General features: G+C 37.7%; 1 protein-coding gene across 1 annotated transcript in view; it reads right to left on the bottom strand.

Annotated features, from left to right (window-relative positions):
• Nucleotides 1-1596: 1596 nt before the first annotated feature.
• pkdcca (protein kinase domain containing, cytoplasmic a) overlaps nucleotides 1597-19315 on the bottom strand; it is a 32892-nt gene continuing 15173 nt past the window's right edge. Inside the window, exons 2-7 of the mRNA XM_081351700.1 lie at nucleotides 19285-19315; nucleotides 12265-12539; nucleotides 12083-12162; nucleotides 11158-11265; nucleotides 4270-4443; nucleotides 1597-2530 (exon numbers count right to left, since the gene is read on the bottom strand). The exon at nucleotides 19285-19315 is cut by the window's right edge and continues 92 nt beyond it. Coding sequence (XP_081207826.1) covers nucleotides 2436-2530; nucleotides 4270-4443; nucleotides 11158-11265; nucleotides 12083-12162; nucleotides 12265-12539; nucleotides 19285-19315 — 763 coding nt within the window. The 3' untranslated portion in view covers nucleotides 1597-2435. The remainder of the gene's footprint in view (nucleotides 2531-4269; nucleotides 4444-11157; nucleotides 11266-12082; nucleotides 12163-12264; nucleotides 12540-19284) is intronic.

A 19315-nucleotide genomic window follows, 5' to 3' on the forward strand; every position in this document is an offset into this window, starting at 1 on the left:
CTCCTTATCTCTCAGTCTGACACATACACATTAACACACACTCGAGCGTTGATTCTCCACACACCCCTCTCTACAGATCTGATCCTGCCTGGGTTTTCAAGTCTTTGTGGTCCCATCTATCTCTATCAGTCCCGATGTAGAAATGAGGCCCTGTGAAAGAGGATTTGGATGGTGGCATCTGGAGAGCATGTGTGTGTCAGGAGATGAGCTGACCCGATGCTGGACCTGCAGCCCGAGTAATTCCACTGGGGACTGTCGGGAATGTTAAGGCTTCTGCTCCTCTCGCCTGTCTGTGCTGAGGCTCAGTTTCCTGTGACCAGACTTTTGACTTTTAGCATGAGGTCTAGTCCACTTATTCTTGTCAAGAACGTCCCACTTAGACAGGAAAAGACCATCTGACAGACATTTAAAGTGACCAATCACAGTTTGTTTTGCTTTTAAATGCCTTTAAAATACATACACTAACCGGCTACTTTATTAGGTGCACCTTGCTAGTACCGGGCCTTTTTGCCCCTCTTGCCTTCAGAACTGCCTTAATTCTTCATGGCACAGATTCAACAAGGTGCAGGAAACGTTCCTCAGAGATTTTGGTCCATATTGTCATGATCGCATCACACAGTTGCTGCAGATTTGTCGCTGCACATCCATGATGTGAGTCTCCCGTTCCTCCACATCCCAAAGCTGCTCTACTGGATTGAGATCTGGTGACAGTGGAGGACATTTGAGTAAAGTGAACATGTCCAAGACACCAGTGTGAGCTGATTTGAGCTTTGTGACGTGCGTTATCCTGCTGGAAGTCATCAGAAGACTGTACACGGTGGTTATAAAGAGATGGACATGGTCAGCAACAATACTCAGGTATGCTGTGGTGTTTAAACAAAGCTCAACTGGTACTAATCGGCCCAAAGTGTGCCAAGAAAATACCATTACACCACCAGCAGCCTGAACCGCTGATACAAGGCAGGATGGATTCATGCTTGTATGTCGCTTACACCCATCTGAATGTTGCAGCAGAAATCGAGACTCATCCGATCAGGCAACATTTTTCCAATCTTCCATTGTCCAATTTTGGTGAGCCTGTGCGAACTGTAGCCTCAGTTTGCTGTTCGTAGCTGACAGGAGTGTGTGTCTTCTGTGACACAAAATAGTTTTCAATTTTCAAAACCATTTTACTGCTTAATACTTTTGTAGAAACTGCTATTTTTTTGGATGAATGGAAAGATAAAAAAACAAACAAAACAGCATTTATCCGAAATAGAAAACTTTTATAACATTATAGAATGTCTTCATTGTCTCTTAATGTATCCTTGCTTAATATATGTAATAATTTATTTTAAAAATAAATTCATAAAATCTTACTGTACTAACATTTTTGAACAGTAGCATAGAGATTCAAATACTGCAGAGATATTGTGAAATATTAAAAATGTGTTTTTTAAAAAAAAACTGTATGATACAATTGCTTTGATATTGTTCCCCATGTGATCCATTTATAATGTTATAACAAATGTTCTATGCCCTAAAGTTCATATTTCAGTTTGTACAGTCTGACTCTGAATATATTATCACACACAAAAATGACCAAGACACCGTTTTAAGTCACATGACTTTAATTTTTCCATATAAAAATATCACTCTCATATACAACACAACCATAAGTGCTTTCACTGAAAGCAGAAACCTCTCCAACTCCTTCACCTGTCAAGTAACAGATCGACATTTCCTTGGGAAACTTTATCGCACCACAAGGGGATTGGTTGACTAACCACCGTCTAACAGTCAAGTACCACAATTAACCTCTCGAATGGGTCATTACATTCTGCCATTGAAAATAATATTCAAATTCAAAACAGAACATGAAAAGCTTTAATGACAAGAACAAAGAAAAATAGAAATGATTGAAATAGAAATTTCCAGATTTGTTGCTGATCTGTTGCTAATTTAAAAGAGGCGTTTCATTCATTAAACCAATAAATTACTTGTTTAGACTGGTCTAGGTGAACATTTGGACATCAATTGTCAGAAGAATTTGTTTTACAAGAGCAAATATTTGAAAAGGTTTCAAAACTCAAAGCAAATGCTTTTAAAAGCTCAACAAATAAACCCTGATTCAAATGGAAAACAAAGTGCTGGATATCAGAGCAAATAAAGGAGGATTATGTGTGGGCAAAACAGAAAGAGAAAGAATGACGGATGGAGAGAAAGAAATACTGACATATGTTGCTGGGACAAGCATAAACAACCTCTCTGCATCTCTGTTAGATACACAAACACATTCACAGTCCAATCCCAGGTTCAGAGAGGCAGTATTGCACACAGCTGACCTCCTCCTGAAGGAGTCTTCAAGAGAAAATACAACTTTCTCTGTTGGCGTCCTCCTCGAGTCCTGAGGGGTAGACAGCACACGAGCCGATCAGAAGAAGCTGACTCTCATTTCAGCTCTCAGCGGCTCCCAGGCGTATGTACGAGAGTTTCCCTGGAGCCACGCTCATGCTGGATGCTCCGGTTTTGAAGAGCACAAGCTGATGACCTGCAGAGATCAAAACTGTGTGTGAGAGAATGGACATTTCCTGCTACCAAACAGCAGACGGAAGACAGGATGAATAGGATGTGAGAAGCAGGACGTGGGAGGAAGAGAAACATGAGAGTGCTGTGGATCTACGCCACAGGTGCGGTCACATTTCCCATTGTTCTGCGATTTATTGTGGGTGAAATCCAGTCATTTCAATAGGAATCATCATGATTGGGAATTTCACATGATGACATAAGATCTGCCCACTCTGATTTCACAACGGGTTCAAGTTAATTACACTGATTGTAATTACGCTGACCAACAGAAAGTGACTTCTGTGTGAGCTGTGCTTCATACATTTCGCTAATGTGAATCCATTTTAACACCATGTAATAAAGCTGGATTCTACCAAGTGTTGGATAAATTTGAGCCAAAATACTGTTGAATTTGACATCAAAAACTAGAGGGAATAATCTTGACAAATGAAAACTCAATATCTGTTCACTTTTAGACAGTAATGAGTTTAAAAGGCGAACCTCCTTCTAGGCGTTGAACGACTTCAGAGTTTAGAACGGTGATTAACTCACGTCTACAATAAGCTGTTTAAAACGTGCATTCAGTCGATCAATTTTGAGCATCCAGATGATCTTATCAAACATGTCTTGTGGAGCGCTCTCAGAGTACGCATTTAATTGTCATTTTAACTGTTGGAAACGGAGCATAAAGGGGACTTCAAAGTTTTCTTATTCTGTTGCGCCCTCTATAGGTCATGATCAGCGACTAGTCGACGTCAAGCTTAAAGCGTCATGGCAGAACATTAAAGTCAACTAGTCTTTGCAACCCCTACCTCCTTCTCAGATGTTTCTCATGACAAATATAATCTCACATGTCTCCTCTAAAGATTTACAAGCAATCTAGAAAATGTCTCACATCCTCCTCAGATTTGTCACGATGAAGTCAGTGATTTCAGTATGAACTCAAAAATTTCTCATCTCTCATCCAAGACAAAAAAAACTGAGCTATGATATCCAAATTGATTTTATAGCTCTATATTTCTTTATGTCAGCTATTGTCCTATTTGTCTTTACTTTCATTCCGCCATGAAATGTTCCACTGGGCTATAAGAACAGATCTCAAGCAGTTGAGAAGCGCTGGTCTATATGCGGTTGTTGTGCGTCACGATTTATAAACGAGGCGAGGACATTTATCACGTACATTCACACAAATCCACACACATATTTACATTAACACTATAAACTATAATGGCTCTTTTCCAAAAATCTAGTGAGCTGCCATGCTGTCTACTGTCTACATAGGCAGCTGTCGAAGGCATCCTAACTGAAATGGATCTTCACAGGTCTGAAACACTCTACATAGGTGCAACAAACAGATAGCACAGACTTGATTCACAATTGCATTCAATAGAGTTTGAGTGTGAATAGAGAGTTAGTAGATAGTGCTGTGATCCTCTAATTAAGTGCATTAGTATCCGTACACTTTTTCATCTGAGTTGGTTCCGCTTCATTTTTCCCATAGGTATTTTAAAAAGTCTTTGTTCTAAGCCACGAATCAAGCCGATCAGCAACGCAAATAGTTTTACCATTTACTGCTCTTTGTTATTCTTCTAGTTATTTACCTATGGTGCAAGTTTCGGACATTCGCAGAAAATATCTTATTTCCGCTTTGCAAAATTGAGCTGGATAGTTGGTATGAATGTACTAAGCTGAGCTACACAGTGTGACACTTGGCAACTTTACCTGTCCACGTGCTCTGGTTGGTCAAGACGAAGGCCCGGCACTGGACGTGGCTCTCACACACGTCGATAGCTTCGTGAACGCTGAAGACTGACAGCAGGCATCCGTCGTGCTGATAGGACGGCCAGCAGCGGTAGTTCTCTGCTGCTATTGAGGCATCTAACACACGCTTATACTCTGCCAAAAGAGACAAAGTCATGTAAAAATGCTATTCTTCAAAATACTGGTTATAAATATTTGTTATTTATGGGAAATGGACAGATAGTAAACCACTTTTTCTTTTTTTCTTTTTTTTATATTTAAAATATTGCTACTGTTCTGAATGTCAATCATAAGTAAGTAAATCTTTCATGTTCAATGGTTTCTGGCCAAAATCTGACAGCCCCCATGACAGCACTGACACACACTGCTCAATAAATCAAACACATTGCAACTGTCCAAGAAAAGCATAGTGTGTGTATGTGCGAGTGCGTAGGAGCTCAACACACAGCAACACAAGCTCCTTTATTGTGTTAACACAGACGGTGTCTTGTTCTTTGACGGAGAGAGTCTTCAGGCTGTTGTTAGTCAGAGTTTGACATGTGTCTTTTGATTTCTCCTTTATTTATTACTTCCTCCAGAAATTCACTCACACACATTTCAAACACCACTCAACATGACCCGAGCACAATAAATGCCTCCGTCGCGGACAGTCACAGTCAGAGGAAAGCCAAGAGAACGAGGGAAGTAGATAAAAAGAGAAAACGGCAGATGAATAGAGGGAGACTTGAGGAGTGACGGCCAAAAGAAAATGAAACTAACGCTGTCCCTCCCACACATTCATCTTGTTCTGTCGCTTATCTCTGCGCTGCCTGTCAACTCTTCAGCACTGCAGTCCATCGCTGAGATAAAGAAACCAATGCCATGCTTCCAAACCCACCTAACATTGTGTCAATATTTACCACAAATCAAAGATTTGTTAGGTTACTGTAATGAGAATTAGAGGGGATCATTGTGATTAAGAAAATGTTGCAATGTAAATCGCAAATTTTTCACAATGTTTTGAGTGCTACCTGTAACAAACTTTAAAAGAAAATCTCCTACAATAATAGTTTCTATCAGTTAGTCTGTCTGTCTGTCTACACTGCACATAAAACTGCTGCGTTACAATCATAACCAATAGGAACAATAGGAATTAGATAATACATAGCAGAACTTGTGGACAAAGGAGATATCACTGCGGATGGGGTTAAGAGAGACACATCCTAATCGATCACGGCTGGTTATGAAACCGTACGATAATGGAGTAACGTGTACGGTAAAGGCGTGAGCTGAGACGTGGAGAGTAACTAATGAGAACAGACACTGTACCGCTGCCAACATTCACTGATGGCCAGATCACAGAAGTGTGTTTTTAGTCATAAAAATGTGCAGCTGTCTGTTTCTCGTCTCGGTCATGTTGTATCAAGTCAACATTACAAGATGTGATTCACATTAACACAACATACTGTTTGTAATACTGAATGTATGACATTACATTAGTGAACAGGGGCAGCTGTTCTCTCTCAGATGAGAGAAAGAATAAATGTAGCTGTCCGTATGAATTCAACAGCTGCGAGGAGCTCAGTTTGGGGAAAACGGGCGCGTAGGAACAATCTGAAAAATGTGTGTGTGGATGAGGCACATTATACAGTAAGATGAATATTAATCACATGATGTCCCGTTTGCCTTTAACTGATTTGCTGAAAAGGCAAACAGACACTAACCACAGTAAGACTTCGCGAGTAACATCGACCCAGCTAACAGGGAACATCTGGCAAGGTTATGAACAAACATTCTTCTAATAACATTAATAGAATGTTTGTTCAAAGTTATCTGGTCTTTAGTAATGTTCTTAAAACATAAGCACAAAAAAACATCAGTGATATATCTAGGGCTGTGAAATGATTGTGATTAATCGCATCCAAAATAAAAGTTTTTGTTTATATAATATATGTGTGTGTGCTGTGTATAATTATTTTGTATAATTATATAAATACACACACACACACGCATGTATATATTTAAAAATGAAAAATTGAAAAATGTGTTATTTATATATAAAATATTTATAATTATAAATTATATATAAATATATATACAGTATATACATGCAAATATTTATTAAATATATACATGCATGTGTGTGTATTTATATATACAAAATAATTATACACAGTACAAACATATATATTATGCAAACACAAACTTTTATTTTAGTTTATTTTATAGAATCTTAAATGTGTGGTAACACTCTAGAATAAAAAGATGATTGATTACGTCTCAGACACTGAGACATTATTCTAAAGTGTTGCCAAATTGTTTTAGTTGGACGTTGGTCAGACATTTTTTAAATGTTGCTACTTGTTTCAGAACGTTCAGAGAACATTATAATGTTTGCAAAATAATAAAATGGAATGTTGCTTTAACGTTCGCATGACCAAGAAAAAAAATTCTTTAAAACATTTAATAACTGGATGTTTTGAACATTCAGAGAAAAAATAGTCACTACCAAATGGGAACATTAGCAAAACGTGCTTTTGTTAGCTGGGACAGAGGTCTGTATTTGTATCTTATTTTTGATGGAATTTCCTCCTCTTCAAAAGTATCTGAACGCAGTGCTCTGCTAGCGCCCGTGACAAGACCCAGCAAGCAAACCTGCATCACTTACTCATCTAAGATCCTCAAACCGAGTTGACGACAGTACTTCGTGACGTTCCTCCTTTTCATGCTAATGCACGGTTAATATGACCGTTAAAGGCCGTTGAAGGACAGCTTTGATTTCACGCCAACCGCGCTGAAACACAGCCAGTCTGCGTTTTCACAATCCAACCGTGGCTCTTTGACATTGTGGTGATTGGAAGCGGAATAGCGATGGATACACTGTCATGGACTGCATGCCTTTGGCAAATATGCTGACAATGTGGTCATGTATTCGAAAAACGATCCCATGGTAATCCATTTTGTGGACAGGATATATCGGCATAGAGCTGTCAATATGACTGCTGCACCGCTGTGAGGTTTGTAAATGCTTCTGGATAGTGTCTCGGATGGTTAAAAGAGTTTTACTCGTTTTTTTTATGCTCTTGGAGAAGGTTGTAACGTAAACTCAAGGCCTCATTCACAGCACTGTGACAATGGGCCTGATAAAAGGAGAAGAGCCTTTAAAAGACTCGAGCTAACTGTGAATTACAAACGTCCCTCCCGACTACTAGGCCATAAATGTCGGAATCTCTGAGTCTCATTTTCCCTCTCTTGCTCTTCAGGGATATGGCTGGATGGGCTTTACTGACGTGATTCACTGTTTCTCCTGGAAAGCAGGGCTTTGAATGAAGGTGACTGGGCAAGCTGCCTCGATGAGGTCTTTCTGAAGAGTGAGGAGAGGGAGGGACGCACGAGGCAACTAAGTGGAGCAAGAAGCCAGTAAATAAGAGCAACTATTAGACTCTTTATTGCCCTAATTAATGCTTTATGGAGCGCTCGCAGTCTTTGAATGTTCCTGTAAGACGCAGGAGGAATGAGAGGGAAGTTGATGTAGTCAGCCAGAGCCATGCTGGGCTTTTAATGCGTGTTGGGCAGGAGTGAATTCCGTAGGGAAGCCCTGTCTGTATCCATGCAAACTCACAGTGCTGCCATAGGACCCTGTTTTACAAGAAGAGCTAAAACACCAGGCAGTGCAGAGACGTGTCCAGTCAATGTACTGCCCGCTGGACTGGACTGGAGATTACGAAGGCCTGTTCACATGCCACTTTAAATATTAGCCGATCCCATTTATTCCCAGACTAGAGAGTAGAATGGCTGATTTAATGCTGAAATATATATATGTATATATAAGATACTTAATCATGGCAAATAAGATGTTTACAAATTGCTGAATTTAAATTAACACTTAAGGTCCTTGCACACTGAGGCGGACATTTTCGTGTGCGCTTTTTCATATTCGTAATTCGTTGGCTCTGAATTGTCAAAACACTTCTCAAAATGCTTGCCACGGATGCGAAAAACGCAGACAATCGAACCCAATCCGAATTTTATTTTTTTACGTGCGAAAATTTCGGACTCAGTGTGCAAGGGCCTTTACACTGCCGTTAATGTAATTCTCTTCTGCTCGCCAATGCTGCATTTATTTGTCAAAAATACAGTAAAAAGAATGTGAAATATCACTAAAATTTAAAATAACTTTTCTATTTTAATTTATTTTAAAATGTGATTTATTCCATCATTACTCTAGTCTTTAGTGTCAATTTATCATCATAAATATGATGATGTATTATTATTATCAATGTTGAAGACTGATCAATGTGCTGCGAATATTTTTGTGGAAATTGTGAAGCAATTTTTTCAGGATTATTTGATGAAAGTTGAAAAGAACAACATTTATCTTAAATAGAAACCTTTTGTGGCATTATGAAAGTCTTTACTGTCATTTTTGATCACTTTAATGTGTCCTTGCTGATAAAAAACAACATTATTTTCTTTAAAGCCACAAACCTTTGAACTATAGTGTATTTTACACATTTACTCATAAATTGAGCACTTCTAAGTTGCCAATTGATATATATCCGCCCAGTTGTTATCGTGATTTGACATAAATGTGACACGTGCTGGTAAAATAAGTCACAATGAGCAAATTTTCACAAAAAAAAAAATTTCACATTCTCATACCTTCAAAACGATGTATGATTTGTTGGAAACAAAAATCGAGTTAAGATACCAAAACAAAATCTCCTAGCAACCATGCCTTAAAATCCCTGGTAATAACACCAAATTTGGCACACATGAAGTCAAAACCAAATATATAAGAAACATTTATATTCAATTTTCTTTCTATGATACCACAATTGTTTGATTAACATTAATGAAACAGACAGCCTATATATTAAGACCTACTGTACCGCACGGTTCTGATAGAATGCTACACATCAGATGTTTTTCCCAAACGTTCACATAACAGATAATGTTTGAGTGAATACTCGCCAAGACAAAGACAAAGGAAAGGTACTCATCTCAGAAAACATACTAATAAAGATAATTTTAGATGTTAAATTGCTATTTGGAGCATTGGGATCACTAGACGAGGGCTTAATGAACTCATTTTTGTGAAAACCTGAAAATCAAAATCTATTTTTCAATTGTTTTGCCTGTAGATCGAAATGATCCTGTGCACATTCCGACTCCTTTTGCCAGCACGGGTCACAGATATTTGCAATTGTTTTTTTCCTGTGCAAAACTATTCAAACCAAATCCGATACTTAATGTTCGCCATTCTCATAAAATTGTAATAAATGGTTTTCATCAAGACTAAAAAATGTGCGTAGTCTGCAAAAAAGTGATGGAATAAAATAGTATTTTTCAAAATTGGTATGAAGCGTGAATTTTCTAGTTAGTTATAGTTAAACGTCAAAATGATAGGCTTAACGCAGCACAAAACTGTTGTAAATGAAATGTACAGTCTAAAGACAGCACACACAGCTGGTGGTGCAGTGAGAGTGGAAAGAGTTAAATCTCTCTGGAGAAGATGGCCCTCTCCTGCTTAACGCTCTCATCAGTCAACAAGTGTCTGCTTTAGACTGCCACTGGAGCATGAGGGATAGCAAAGAAAGAAAAAGAGAATAGGGACAAAATGTTAAAAACGGGTGGAGCGAGTAAGAAGGAGACTGGGGTGCTTCTTGCTGAAATGGCTGTTTTGTCCGTCAGGAACGTAAGCAGCCCCTCTGCTCACCAGTTATATAAACTCTAATCTTCTAAATCTCCTCTCGTTTGTCCTTACATGCACACACAAATTCTCTCTGTCTCTCTCTCTCTCTCTCTGCTGACTGAACAACTGGTTAATTCCGGGGAGATTTGAGGAAACCCATTCACTGCCAGGATTCTGCTGCCTTCTAGTCGTTTCAGAATGATGGTATTTACGAGATGAGCACATGAACACCACCACAATTACCAGTGGGAAACCCAGGCTTAGGTCTTAAAGAAACCTTTTTTTTTGGTGACATATTTCTGTCTTGTTTTCCAGGACAAATATCTAAACATCCTTAAATCAAGATCCATTTACTTAAGAAGCAAAATGACTTAAGATATTAAGTCTTGTTTTCTGAAAAATCGACCAAAATTAAGTGAAATGACAAAAACATCTGCCAGCTTGTTTTCCAGTTGAATTAAGTTTATTTTGTGTACCCCATTGGTAGAAAACTTTAAAAACTTAATTTTGATCAATTTTTCATAACAGAAGACCTTATATGACATTTTGCTTAAATGTATCAAGATATTTGTACTTGAAAATAAGACAAAAATACAGAGTAAAACCGTTTTAACTCTGAGTGTTGACTGTACTTAACTTAATCTGTACAAATATTATGCTGACTTTAGACTGTAAATTTACAGCTCTTTTAAAAAAAAACTCTCACAGATGAGATTCCAGTAAATTTGGTGCTAGCACATGTTGCAAAGCTAAAAAAGTGATGCACAAAAATCAATCAAGTAAGAACTGCAAGTAATTTATAAAATGTAAAAATAATAATTAAACTATTTTAATTCAATTAAACGGCTCTGTATTCATTGAAATATTAATATAGTGCACATTTCTCTCAACTCTGCCTGCCTTGAATCAGTGAATGAGCTCATTGCAGTGCATTCTGGGAATGCATAACTCTTTGAAGCACATATGCTGCCAAGTTAGATATCTTACAAGGCAGAATCATTTTTCTGCCACCCATTTTGAACAGTATTAGAAGTGCCCATGTTGCCTTAAATGCTGTCTAGCTATTTTTTTGCAACAGAACTGCATTTGTGAATGAGCATCTAAACTTTGGTCATTTGAAAGTGTTCAGTAATGTCAAAGGTCAAGGTGTTTTGGTATCTGTCTGGGTCACTCACCTGTTTTGTATGCCTGCGTGTTATTCTTGAGGTAATGTCCGTTTCTGTAGATATCCAGCACTTTTTCGAGGTGAACCAGAGTCTCGTCGGTGCCCCATATCAGCTCTCCTGAAACACATTAATACAGCATAAACAGCTCAACTATTAACGGTTTACATTCCGTCATTAAGAAAACATTCCTACGGAGTGATGCTGAAGTGGATGTTTCGTGACACCGGGAGGGAAAGATAGGATCGAGTCTGGGCCACCCACGCTACCCGCGGCTTCACGGACTGTTGTGTCCCAGAAAAACAGATTTCAAACGCTATCAGACATGCCATTATACTGATGAACATGCTGATAGAGCGCATCAGGAAAGGAATTAAGGCCAGAGACAAAAGGCATGCTGAGGGACAGAAAGAGAAATGTTGGGATGTGAAGAGGAGGAATGTTTGTATGTTTGAACAAACTTATTCTCCTCTATAAAAAGGAGTCAAGAGCAGGGCTTGACATTTACTTTTTACAAGGAGCACATACACTCCTAAAAATATAGGAATGCATTAAACAACTTTAGGGGTGAAGGGAAAAAAAAAAGGTTGAATTAAGTATAAGTTTGTATTGTATTTGGAGTAAATTTAGGGTATTAGGGTGTGTGGAGTAAAAAAGGTTGAGAACCAGCCCAGACGGCGACATAGTGTCGGCCCAGACCTGGCTGTGTGGAATCCACATGTACCAGATGTGGGCCGGATCTGGGCCGACACTATGTTGCTGTCTGGGACTGGTCTAGATGGTTGATCAGCTAAACTACCATCTGTTGGATCTAGTTTTGGGTTGACAGACCACCTTAGACCAGCTACCAAAACCAGCTTGACCACCCTGAGCCGATATGACCAGCTTTTATCAGCAGGGATAAGAGCAGAACGAAAATGAATGAAATCAAACTCACCTGTAGAGTTGACGATTTTGTCCAGAAGGGGTCTCAGTGCTGAGGGAGCACTGTGAGGTAACAAGTAGGTGAAGAAAAATCTAGAAAATATGGAAAACTATGTCAACATTTCACCTTAAATACACCCTAAACTTCACAAATAAAGCACAAGTTGTCTCAGATCTCAGGCCATGAACACACACCTGTAAGCATTGTAGAGGTTCCTCTTTTCATTGATACCCTGACAGCAGCCCTTGTGGCAGGGGAGGGTGAAGTTGCGTGCGGGGAACTCCATGAGACAGTCTGAAGGAGAAGACGGGGAGCAAGGCGTCTCCTCAACACTGGCGTCGTCCAGGTCGGTCACTTTCAACACTCCCCCCACCAGAACGAACTGTCGTGGCCTGAAGTCCAGCAGGGTGACGGACCCGAGCGGGGAGTGGGACAAATAATGCAGCAGCCTCATCAGACTCAAACAGATCTGCGGAGAGCAATATATTACTTTGTATTATTGAATATATTACGGAAAGGTTGTATATTCATAAAAATAACTCTAACACACATATGACATGCGGGGAAAAACAAAACAAAATATTGATTTAACTCAAATAAATCGAGGGACTGAATTAATACAACATGGCCACTATATAACTATAACTAGAGAACAACTGAATACAAAGTCGTGGAAAATTCTTTATTCGAGGCCATGATGTCTTTATCTAGATTTAATTTGGCATGTCATGTGCAGGGCTCTGAATATAAAAAAACTAGAAATGCACAAATATAAAAATTCTTGCTGATTGTCAGGGTTATGTTTAAGGGTACGTTTACACGACAAGATGTATCAAACACAGAAAACTTTTTCCTTTGCGATTTTCCAGGGGATAATGTTGACAAAATGTTCCTCGTTCACAGGGACTCGCGAAAACAACTAAAAACACTGTATTCTGTGGTCAGGCCAGTAGTTGGCAATGAGAATGAACACGTAATACACATCGCATGGCGTCATTCTCCCACGTTGTTGACGTAGTGTATACAGTGCTGCGCTTCCTGGTTCTACCTCACTATTGGTCGACGCTGGTCACGTGAACACCACGACACATGCGTGTTATGCAGGAGCTTGCGTAGGAGAATGACGTGGAAGAGAAGAGATTGTGGAATAAAGTCATTATTTTGGGGGGGAACCACTGTAGTCACATGGACTATTTTAACAATGTCTTTCCTACCTTTCTGGACCTTATAAGTTGCAATGATGTTCTTGCCTCTTGGATTTCATCAAAAATATCTTATTTTGTGTTCCGTAGATGAATGAAGGGCTTATGGGTTTGGAACGACATGAGGGTGAGTAATTACTGACAAAAATTTCATTTTTCGGTGAACTAACCCATTAATCATATATCAATATGTTAATTACTTAGCTTTATTTTGATTAAAGATTACGAATTCAACTGAATGTGAGGGACCGCCAGAAGTTTGGACAAATTAGTGTTCCTTGTTTGAGACCATAAGGTCTACCAAAAACCTTGTCAGAATGGACTGTCTCCAGGCACTGGAAGCTCCTCGTTGAAAGAGCCACTTGAGTGTGTGGGGCCTGTTGTGTATGTGCATGTCTGCGAGCACACGAGTGTGTTACTTGAGGATTAGTCCTCTTATTGTGTGTGAGGGTACGAGGAGTGAGGCTGAAGCTCTGGCAGCTGGTACACCTCACATTCAAGCAACACCCTCATCTACCACGCTCTTAGGAGCAGAATTCAGAGGATTAGCTGGCCGTAGGGAAAGAAGAGGAGGACGGAGACGCAAAGAGGAGTGAGAGGGGTGAATGCAACCCAAAGAAGGAGAGGAGAACATAAAAGAGAAGACAAACAGAGAGGAGATGAGGGGGTGGAGGAGACACTGCCCACGTCTTTCACAACAGACAAAAGCTGCTTTTAATACACTCCGGATTAGCAACTACTGGGAAAGGTCAGCCCCCCTCACACCATGTGACTGCGTGTGTGTTTGTGTCTTGCTTAACGTGGTAGGCAACCGGTAGCTCTGGCAAATCCATTGAGAACGCCATTGTAAGGGAGGCGAGGCCATCCAAAACACCACAACAGATTCGGTTTCCTCAAAAATGCAGTAAGCATTTGTACCATTCATACGCGTGTGAACTGGCTGCAGAATATTGGGAAAAATTACATTGCAATATTTTATTTTTTATTGCGATTATATATTGCGATATGAAAAGATACAGGAATTTGAGTATCTATATTTGGAAAGAATTAATAATTCTAGAGTGAGTGTGGTGATATGCATAACTGCATCTGCATAAAAAAAATACAAATAATAATAAATAAATAAAAAATATTACTTTTACTCTGAGGATATTTTTGAGTTCTGAATTATTTGGGAAAAGTTTTCATTCGCCACATTCCTGATGTTGTTTACCAATTCAATGTGACTATAAAATAATTCTTATTTTATTGTGATTTTTAATAAATAAAGATATTAAACAAATTAAGACAAACATTGTAATAATACTATTTTACTGTAAAATTACAATACTAATATTTACGTCTTAAATTCCTCATTTTCAAATGTGAAACCATCAAGCTGTTATTTTGATGGGTTGCTGAAAAAATATTTCATTGTAATTATTATTAAATAAAAATATACACAATTTTATGAACAATTTTATTATTTTATGAACATACGCATTGAAAAAGAAAATGCATGACTTATAAGTAATTCTAAAAATAATATAATTGTAATTATAACTGTTCTTATAATGCAGTATAGGTCTTAATGAGCCTTTATAAATATATTTATAAAATCGTAATATTTACTTATAAATGGAGCTATAATTCATTATAAGCATGGACTTCATAGAAACTGTTACCATAATGGTATTTTACGGTAAAATTGTAATACTAATATTTAAATCTTAATTTCTTCTTCTTTAAATGGTAAATCATAATTTTTGAAGGGCTACCAGCAAATAAAATGACGCGCTGCCGGTTTCAGAATGAAGCGCAGCACGTGTTCATTTACACACATGCAGTCTGAAACCACTGAGACCAGTAACGCATATATTTATTTCATTAAATCACGATTTAATAATGGCACTAAGCCATATCACAATATCGATTTTGATATATCAAGCAGTAGTGTGAACATTTGCTTGCTTGTCACGTATTTGGTTTAGCTGTGTGTCTTCGCTCCCGGCATTATGTAGAGGGAATAAAAGCCTTCGTCAGCACGCAGAGGAAATGGCTTTGGACCTAAATGAGCTGTTTGGAAGTCAACGGATTCGACAGTCTCCCCAGAGTCTATTAGTGTCTCATACGCAATTCAAATGTTGCTAAAGCATTGCTGTGGTGTTTCTGCTTTGTTCCACATGAGGAGGCCAGCAGTGCAAAGAGAGTGTGACTGTAGAGGACAGTCTTAAAGAGACAGGACACATTAGCATTTACAAACATGTGGAATGAACGTAACTACTTGGCTTTGTTAAGACAGGCAGCTAATCAGTTTCTTTGGGCATATCTGACTCAAATCCGTTTACTCAAATCTGTTGTTTGGAGTCTGAACAGCAAAAAAAAAATGCATGAAATCCTAAACCTTGCAATCTGATTAAAATAATTATTGATATTTGGAAATGCTTCAATATGAAGTGTCACACTGGAATTCAAGAGCTTTTCATTTGGGACGCACACTTATGTATACTCATACACAATGTGCCGTGTGTTTATAGTGCATCACAGCTGTGCTTAGAACTGTCCAAATTCACACATTTTTGCTCACTCATACCTATTTAGCAAACTGTCACATTTAGTAAATAGTAAATAGTGAATAAGTGAATCATGATTGATTTCAGATACAGCATATTACTGTCTCTGGCACTTGCAATTCAAATGATTGGGGGGCGCGGGGGGCGCGGGGGGGGGTATTGAAAGAAATACATATTTTTATTCAGCAAGCATGCATTAAATTGATCAAAAGCTCCAGTAAAAACATAAATAATGTTACAAAATGTTTCTATTTCAAATAAATGTTGTTCTTTTCCTATATATTATTAGTTATTAGTCATTATTAGAAAGTATTTTGGTATTGTGTTGTGTCATCATTACCAAGACATCCAATGTAGATGTTTTTCATATTAAAGGAATAGTTTACCCAAAAATGAACATTCTGTCATCATTTACTCACCCTCAATTTGTTCCAAACCGGTAAGAGTTTTTCTTCTTCTGTTGAACACAAAAAAAATATATTTTCAGAAGAATGTTGGTAACCAAACAGTTTATGGACCCCATTGACTTCCATAGTATAATAACACTGAAGTCAATGGGGTCCTTCGACTGTCTGGTTACCAACATTCTTCAAAATATCTTCCTTTGTTTTCAGCAGAAGAAAGAAATTCATACAGGTTTGGAACAGCATGAGGGTGAGTAAATGATGACAGAATTAAAACAATTTGGGTGAACTATTCCTTTAAATACACTATACCAGAATTCATCACTTGCAAAATGATAAAACACATCAGAATTGTGTGCGCTATGAAACTTCACATATTGTGTCCAAAACCTGCAGACATTTTGTCAAAGGACTGATCGAAATTAATTAGGACCTGGCAGAAACATTCACACACACACAAAACACACAAGTAGGTTACTCTCAAAACCTCAAAGCTGGGTAAAATATATAAAGGAATGCATAAAATGTTTAAAAATAGTAAGAAATGAAAGGAGAAAGCCAAGAAAAGCCTTAAAAAGGCAATAAAAACCATGAGAAAATCAACAGCAGGAACTCTTAATCCACTGAACATAAAGTCACAACTTGCCTAATTCTCATTAAAAGGGTTTCATTGTTCTAGACTGGAAATTCATTCAATATGACTGAAATATCACTCTGAAACGCGAGCCTAATAAATATGTTTAGCAGAATACTACGGTAGGTATGAGTTATGGTAAATGAAAGTCTATTGAAACTGAAGTACGGCTATGAATTGCTCTGCTGAACTCTATACCGCGGTGTTGACATGTAGACGAGTGCACTGTGTTCGTTCCCTATTAAAGCATGACATGTTCAGCGAGCAGCGAGTGTGTTGGTCTGTGTTTGTGAATCAGTGTGAGGGTGTGTGAGTGTGAGGAAGGCCAGTAAATACACTTCTGAGTATAACTGTGGTCTGATTATGGCTATTTTAAAATGTAATGTAATCAAATTACAAGTAGTTCGTTTTTGGAATCTGATCACTCAGTTATGTAATCAGTTACAACTCCATTCCTAGAGCTTCCAAACAAATGTTTGTTTGTTTTTCCTAGAGCTCCTCCTGTCCGAATTTAAGGATCCATCGGAGACGTCCAGTGGAATTCTTAGGCGCGCCGAATAAACACCACAGACACAGTGTAGGAGTAAAACTATATGCAAAATAAGTGTTTTGCCAGATGAGAAGTTTATTCTATGAATCATATTTGTACTACTTTAATTCAATTTACTCTAATTCCTTTTATAACTGTATAATTTATCTCTTTTAATTCCTTTTATAACTGTTTTAATTTCCCTTACTTTATTTTGTGCTTATTTTCTATGCAAAGCACTTTGAATTGCCATAGTGTAATATTTGAATTCCTTTCTATGTAAAGCTTTTGAATAACTGTTTTAATTTTCCTTGCTTTTATTTTGTGATTATTTGTATTCCTTTCTATGTAAAGCACTTTTAATTGCCATAGTGTATGAAATGTGCTATATAAATAAACTTGCCTTGCCTTACCCAGCACTGTTTAGCTAAGTTGTGAGTCTGCAATTATAATCTGAACGTATTTATAATCTATTTAATTGACTATAAATCTGAGCTCATAACATATAACACATCTCCCATTTAAAGCCCATGTTCACAGATTATCGCATGTCTTTTTTAACGTAAATTTGTGTCTTCCTGTTATCAGAGGAAGAGCTCATGCATTGGGATTTCATTCGGTTTCATCCTCTCTGAACAGGATGCGCTTTGGCCACAGGAAGTCATAGCAGATCATTATGGGATGTTGCCAGGGCGATAGCGATCAAGCAAAAGCTGTGCTACTTAACAGGAAGTTCAGAGAGAGCAGAGAGCAGGACGTCCTGCAGAAAGCTCTGCTGGAAACAGGTTTGACTCTACTATGGATTGCTTTTTGTAAGTGTTTGATTCGGACATGTCGCAGGCAGGACTCAAACCTGTGTTACCCACAGGAGCACCTGACGGGGTATGAGGCAAACATATGAAGCGCTGGCCCGTGGCTTTGCACAGAAAACACAGTTAGAGGTCTTCCGACTGGGTTGAAGTCATTACAAATGTTTATAGCGCATTATGAAATGGTAGTAATTTTATGAAATGAATGTAATTTTGTTCCCCTGTTTGTTTATTCAGGGTAAATGAGCTGTACCTTCTGGCCTCTCCCAATCTATTCATCTTTCTCAAATCATATATCAGAATATATTCAGTGGTGTCCAAAAGTCTGAGACCGCTAGAGAAAATGCTTTGTTAACGTTAGTTAATAAAAATACAGAAATAAAAAAATATAAATAAAAAAATGAAATTGTATTATCAGCATAATTTTCATGAGAAGTTGAATTTAAAGTTTTAATTCTTCAAGTTTTTGGAAAATTCTATAACTTTCTATTTATTTCTAGGATAATCTAACTAACTAACTAACTAACTTGCTAAATAAAAATAAATAACTAAATATTCAGATTTTCAGGCTGTTTATAATATTTTACAATGATCTTTCATCAAAATTAACCTTAAAAAAATGGTGAAATGAAAAATAAACATGACTGATTTTACATTTTTTCAAAATCCTAAAACTTTATATTAATTTAGGTTTTCAATCAATCAATAATATTTTTTTTTCAATATGGTTTCAGATTTTTTAGCCTTACTGTATGTAATATTTTACAATGTCATAAATAATGTTCAATTGACAATAACCTTTTTATTATTATTATTATGCTGAATGCAAACAAAGGTTACTTTTATTCCAAATTTGAAAACGCTCTATGTATTTCTAGATTAAATAAATAAATAAATAAAGTAAGTTAGTTTTAGGTTTCAGACTTTTGAGCCACATTGTATATACGTATATATATCTGTTTATTCTGTTTATTTATCTGTATATCACTGACTCCATTTGTTCACATCTTAATTGAAGGCTGGGCATCCCTCCAGAGCTCCAGAGAGACAGTAGATGTTGTGTGTGATGAGAGCCCAGACTCACCCTGAATCTCTCGTCCCAGGGCGTCTGCAGC

Source organism: Scardinius erythrophthalmus, assembly GCF_964197995.2.
Source record: "Scardinius erythrophthalmus genome assembly, chromosome: 21".
NCBI classification, from domain to species: Eukaryota; Metazoa; Chordata; class Actinopteri; order Cypriniformes; family Leuciscidae; genus Scardinius; species Scardinius erythrophthalmus.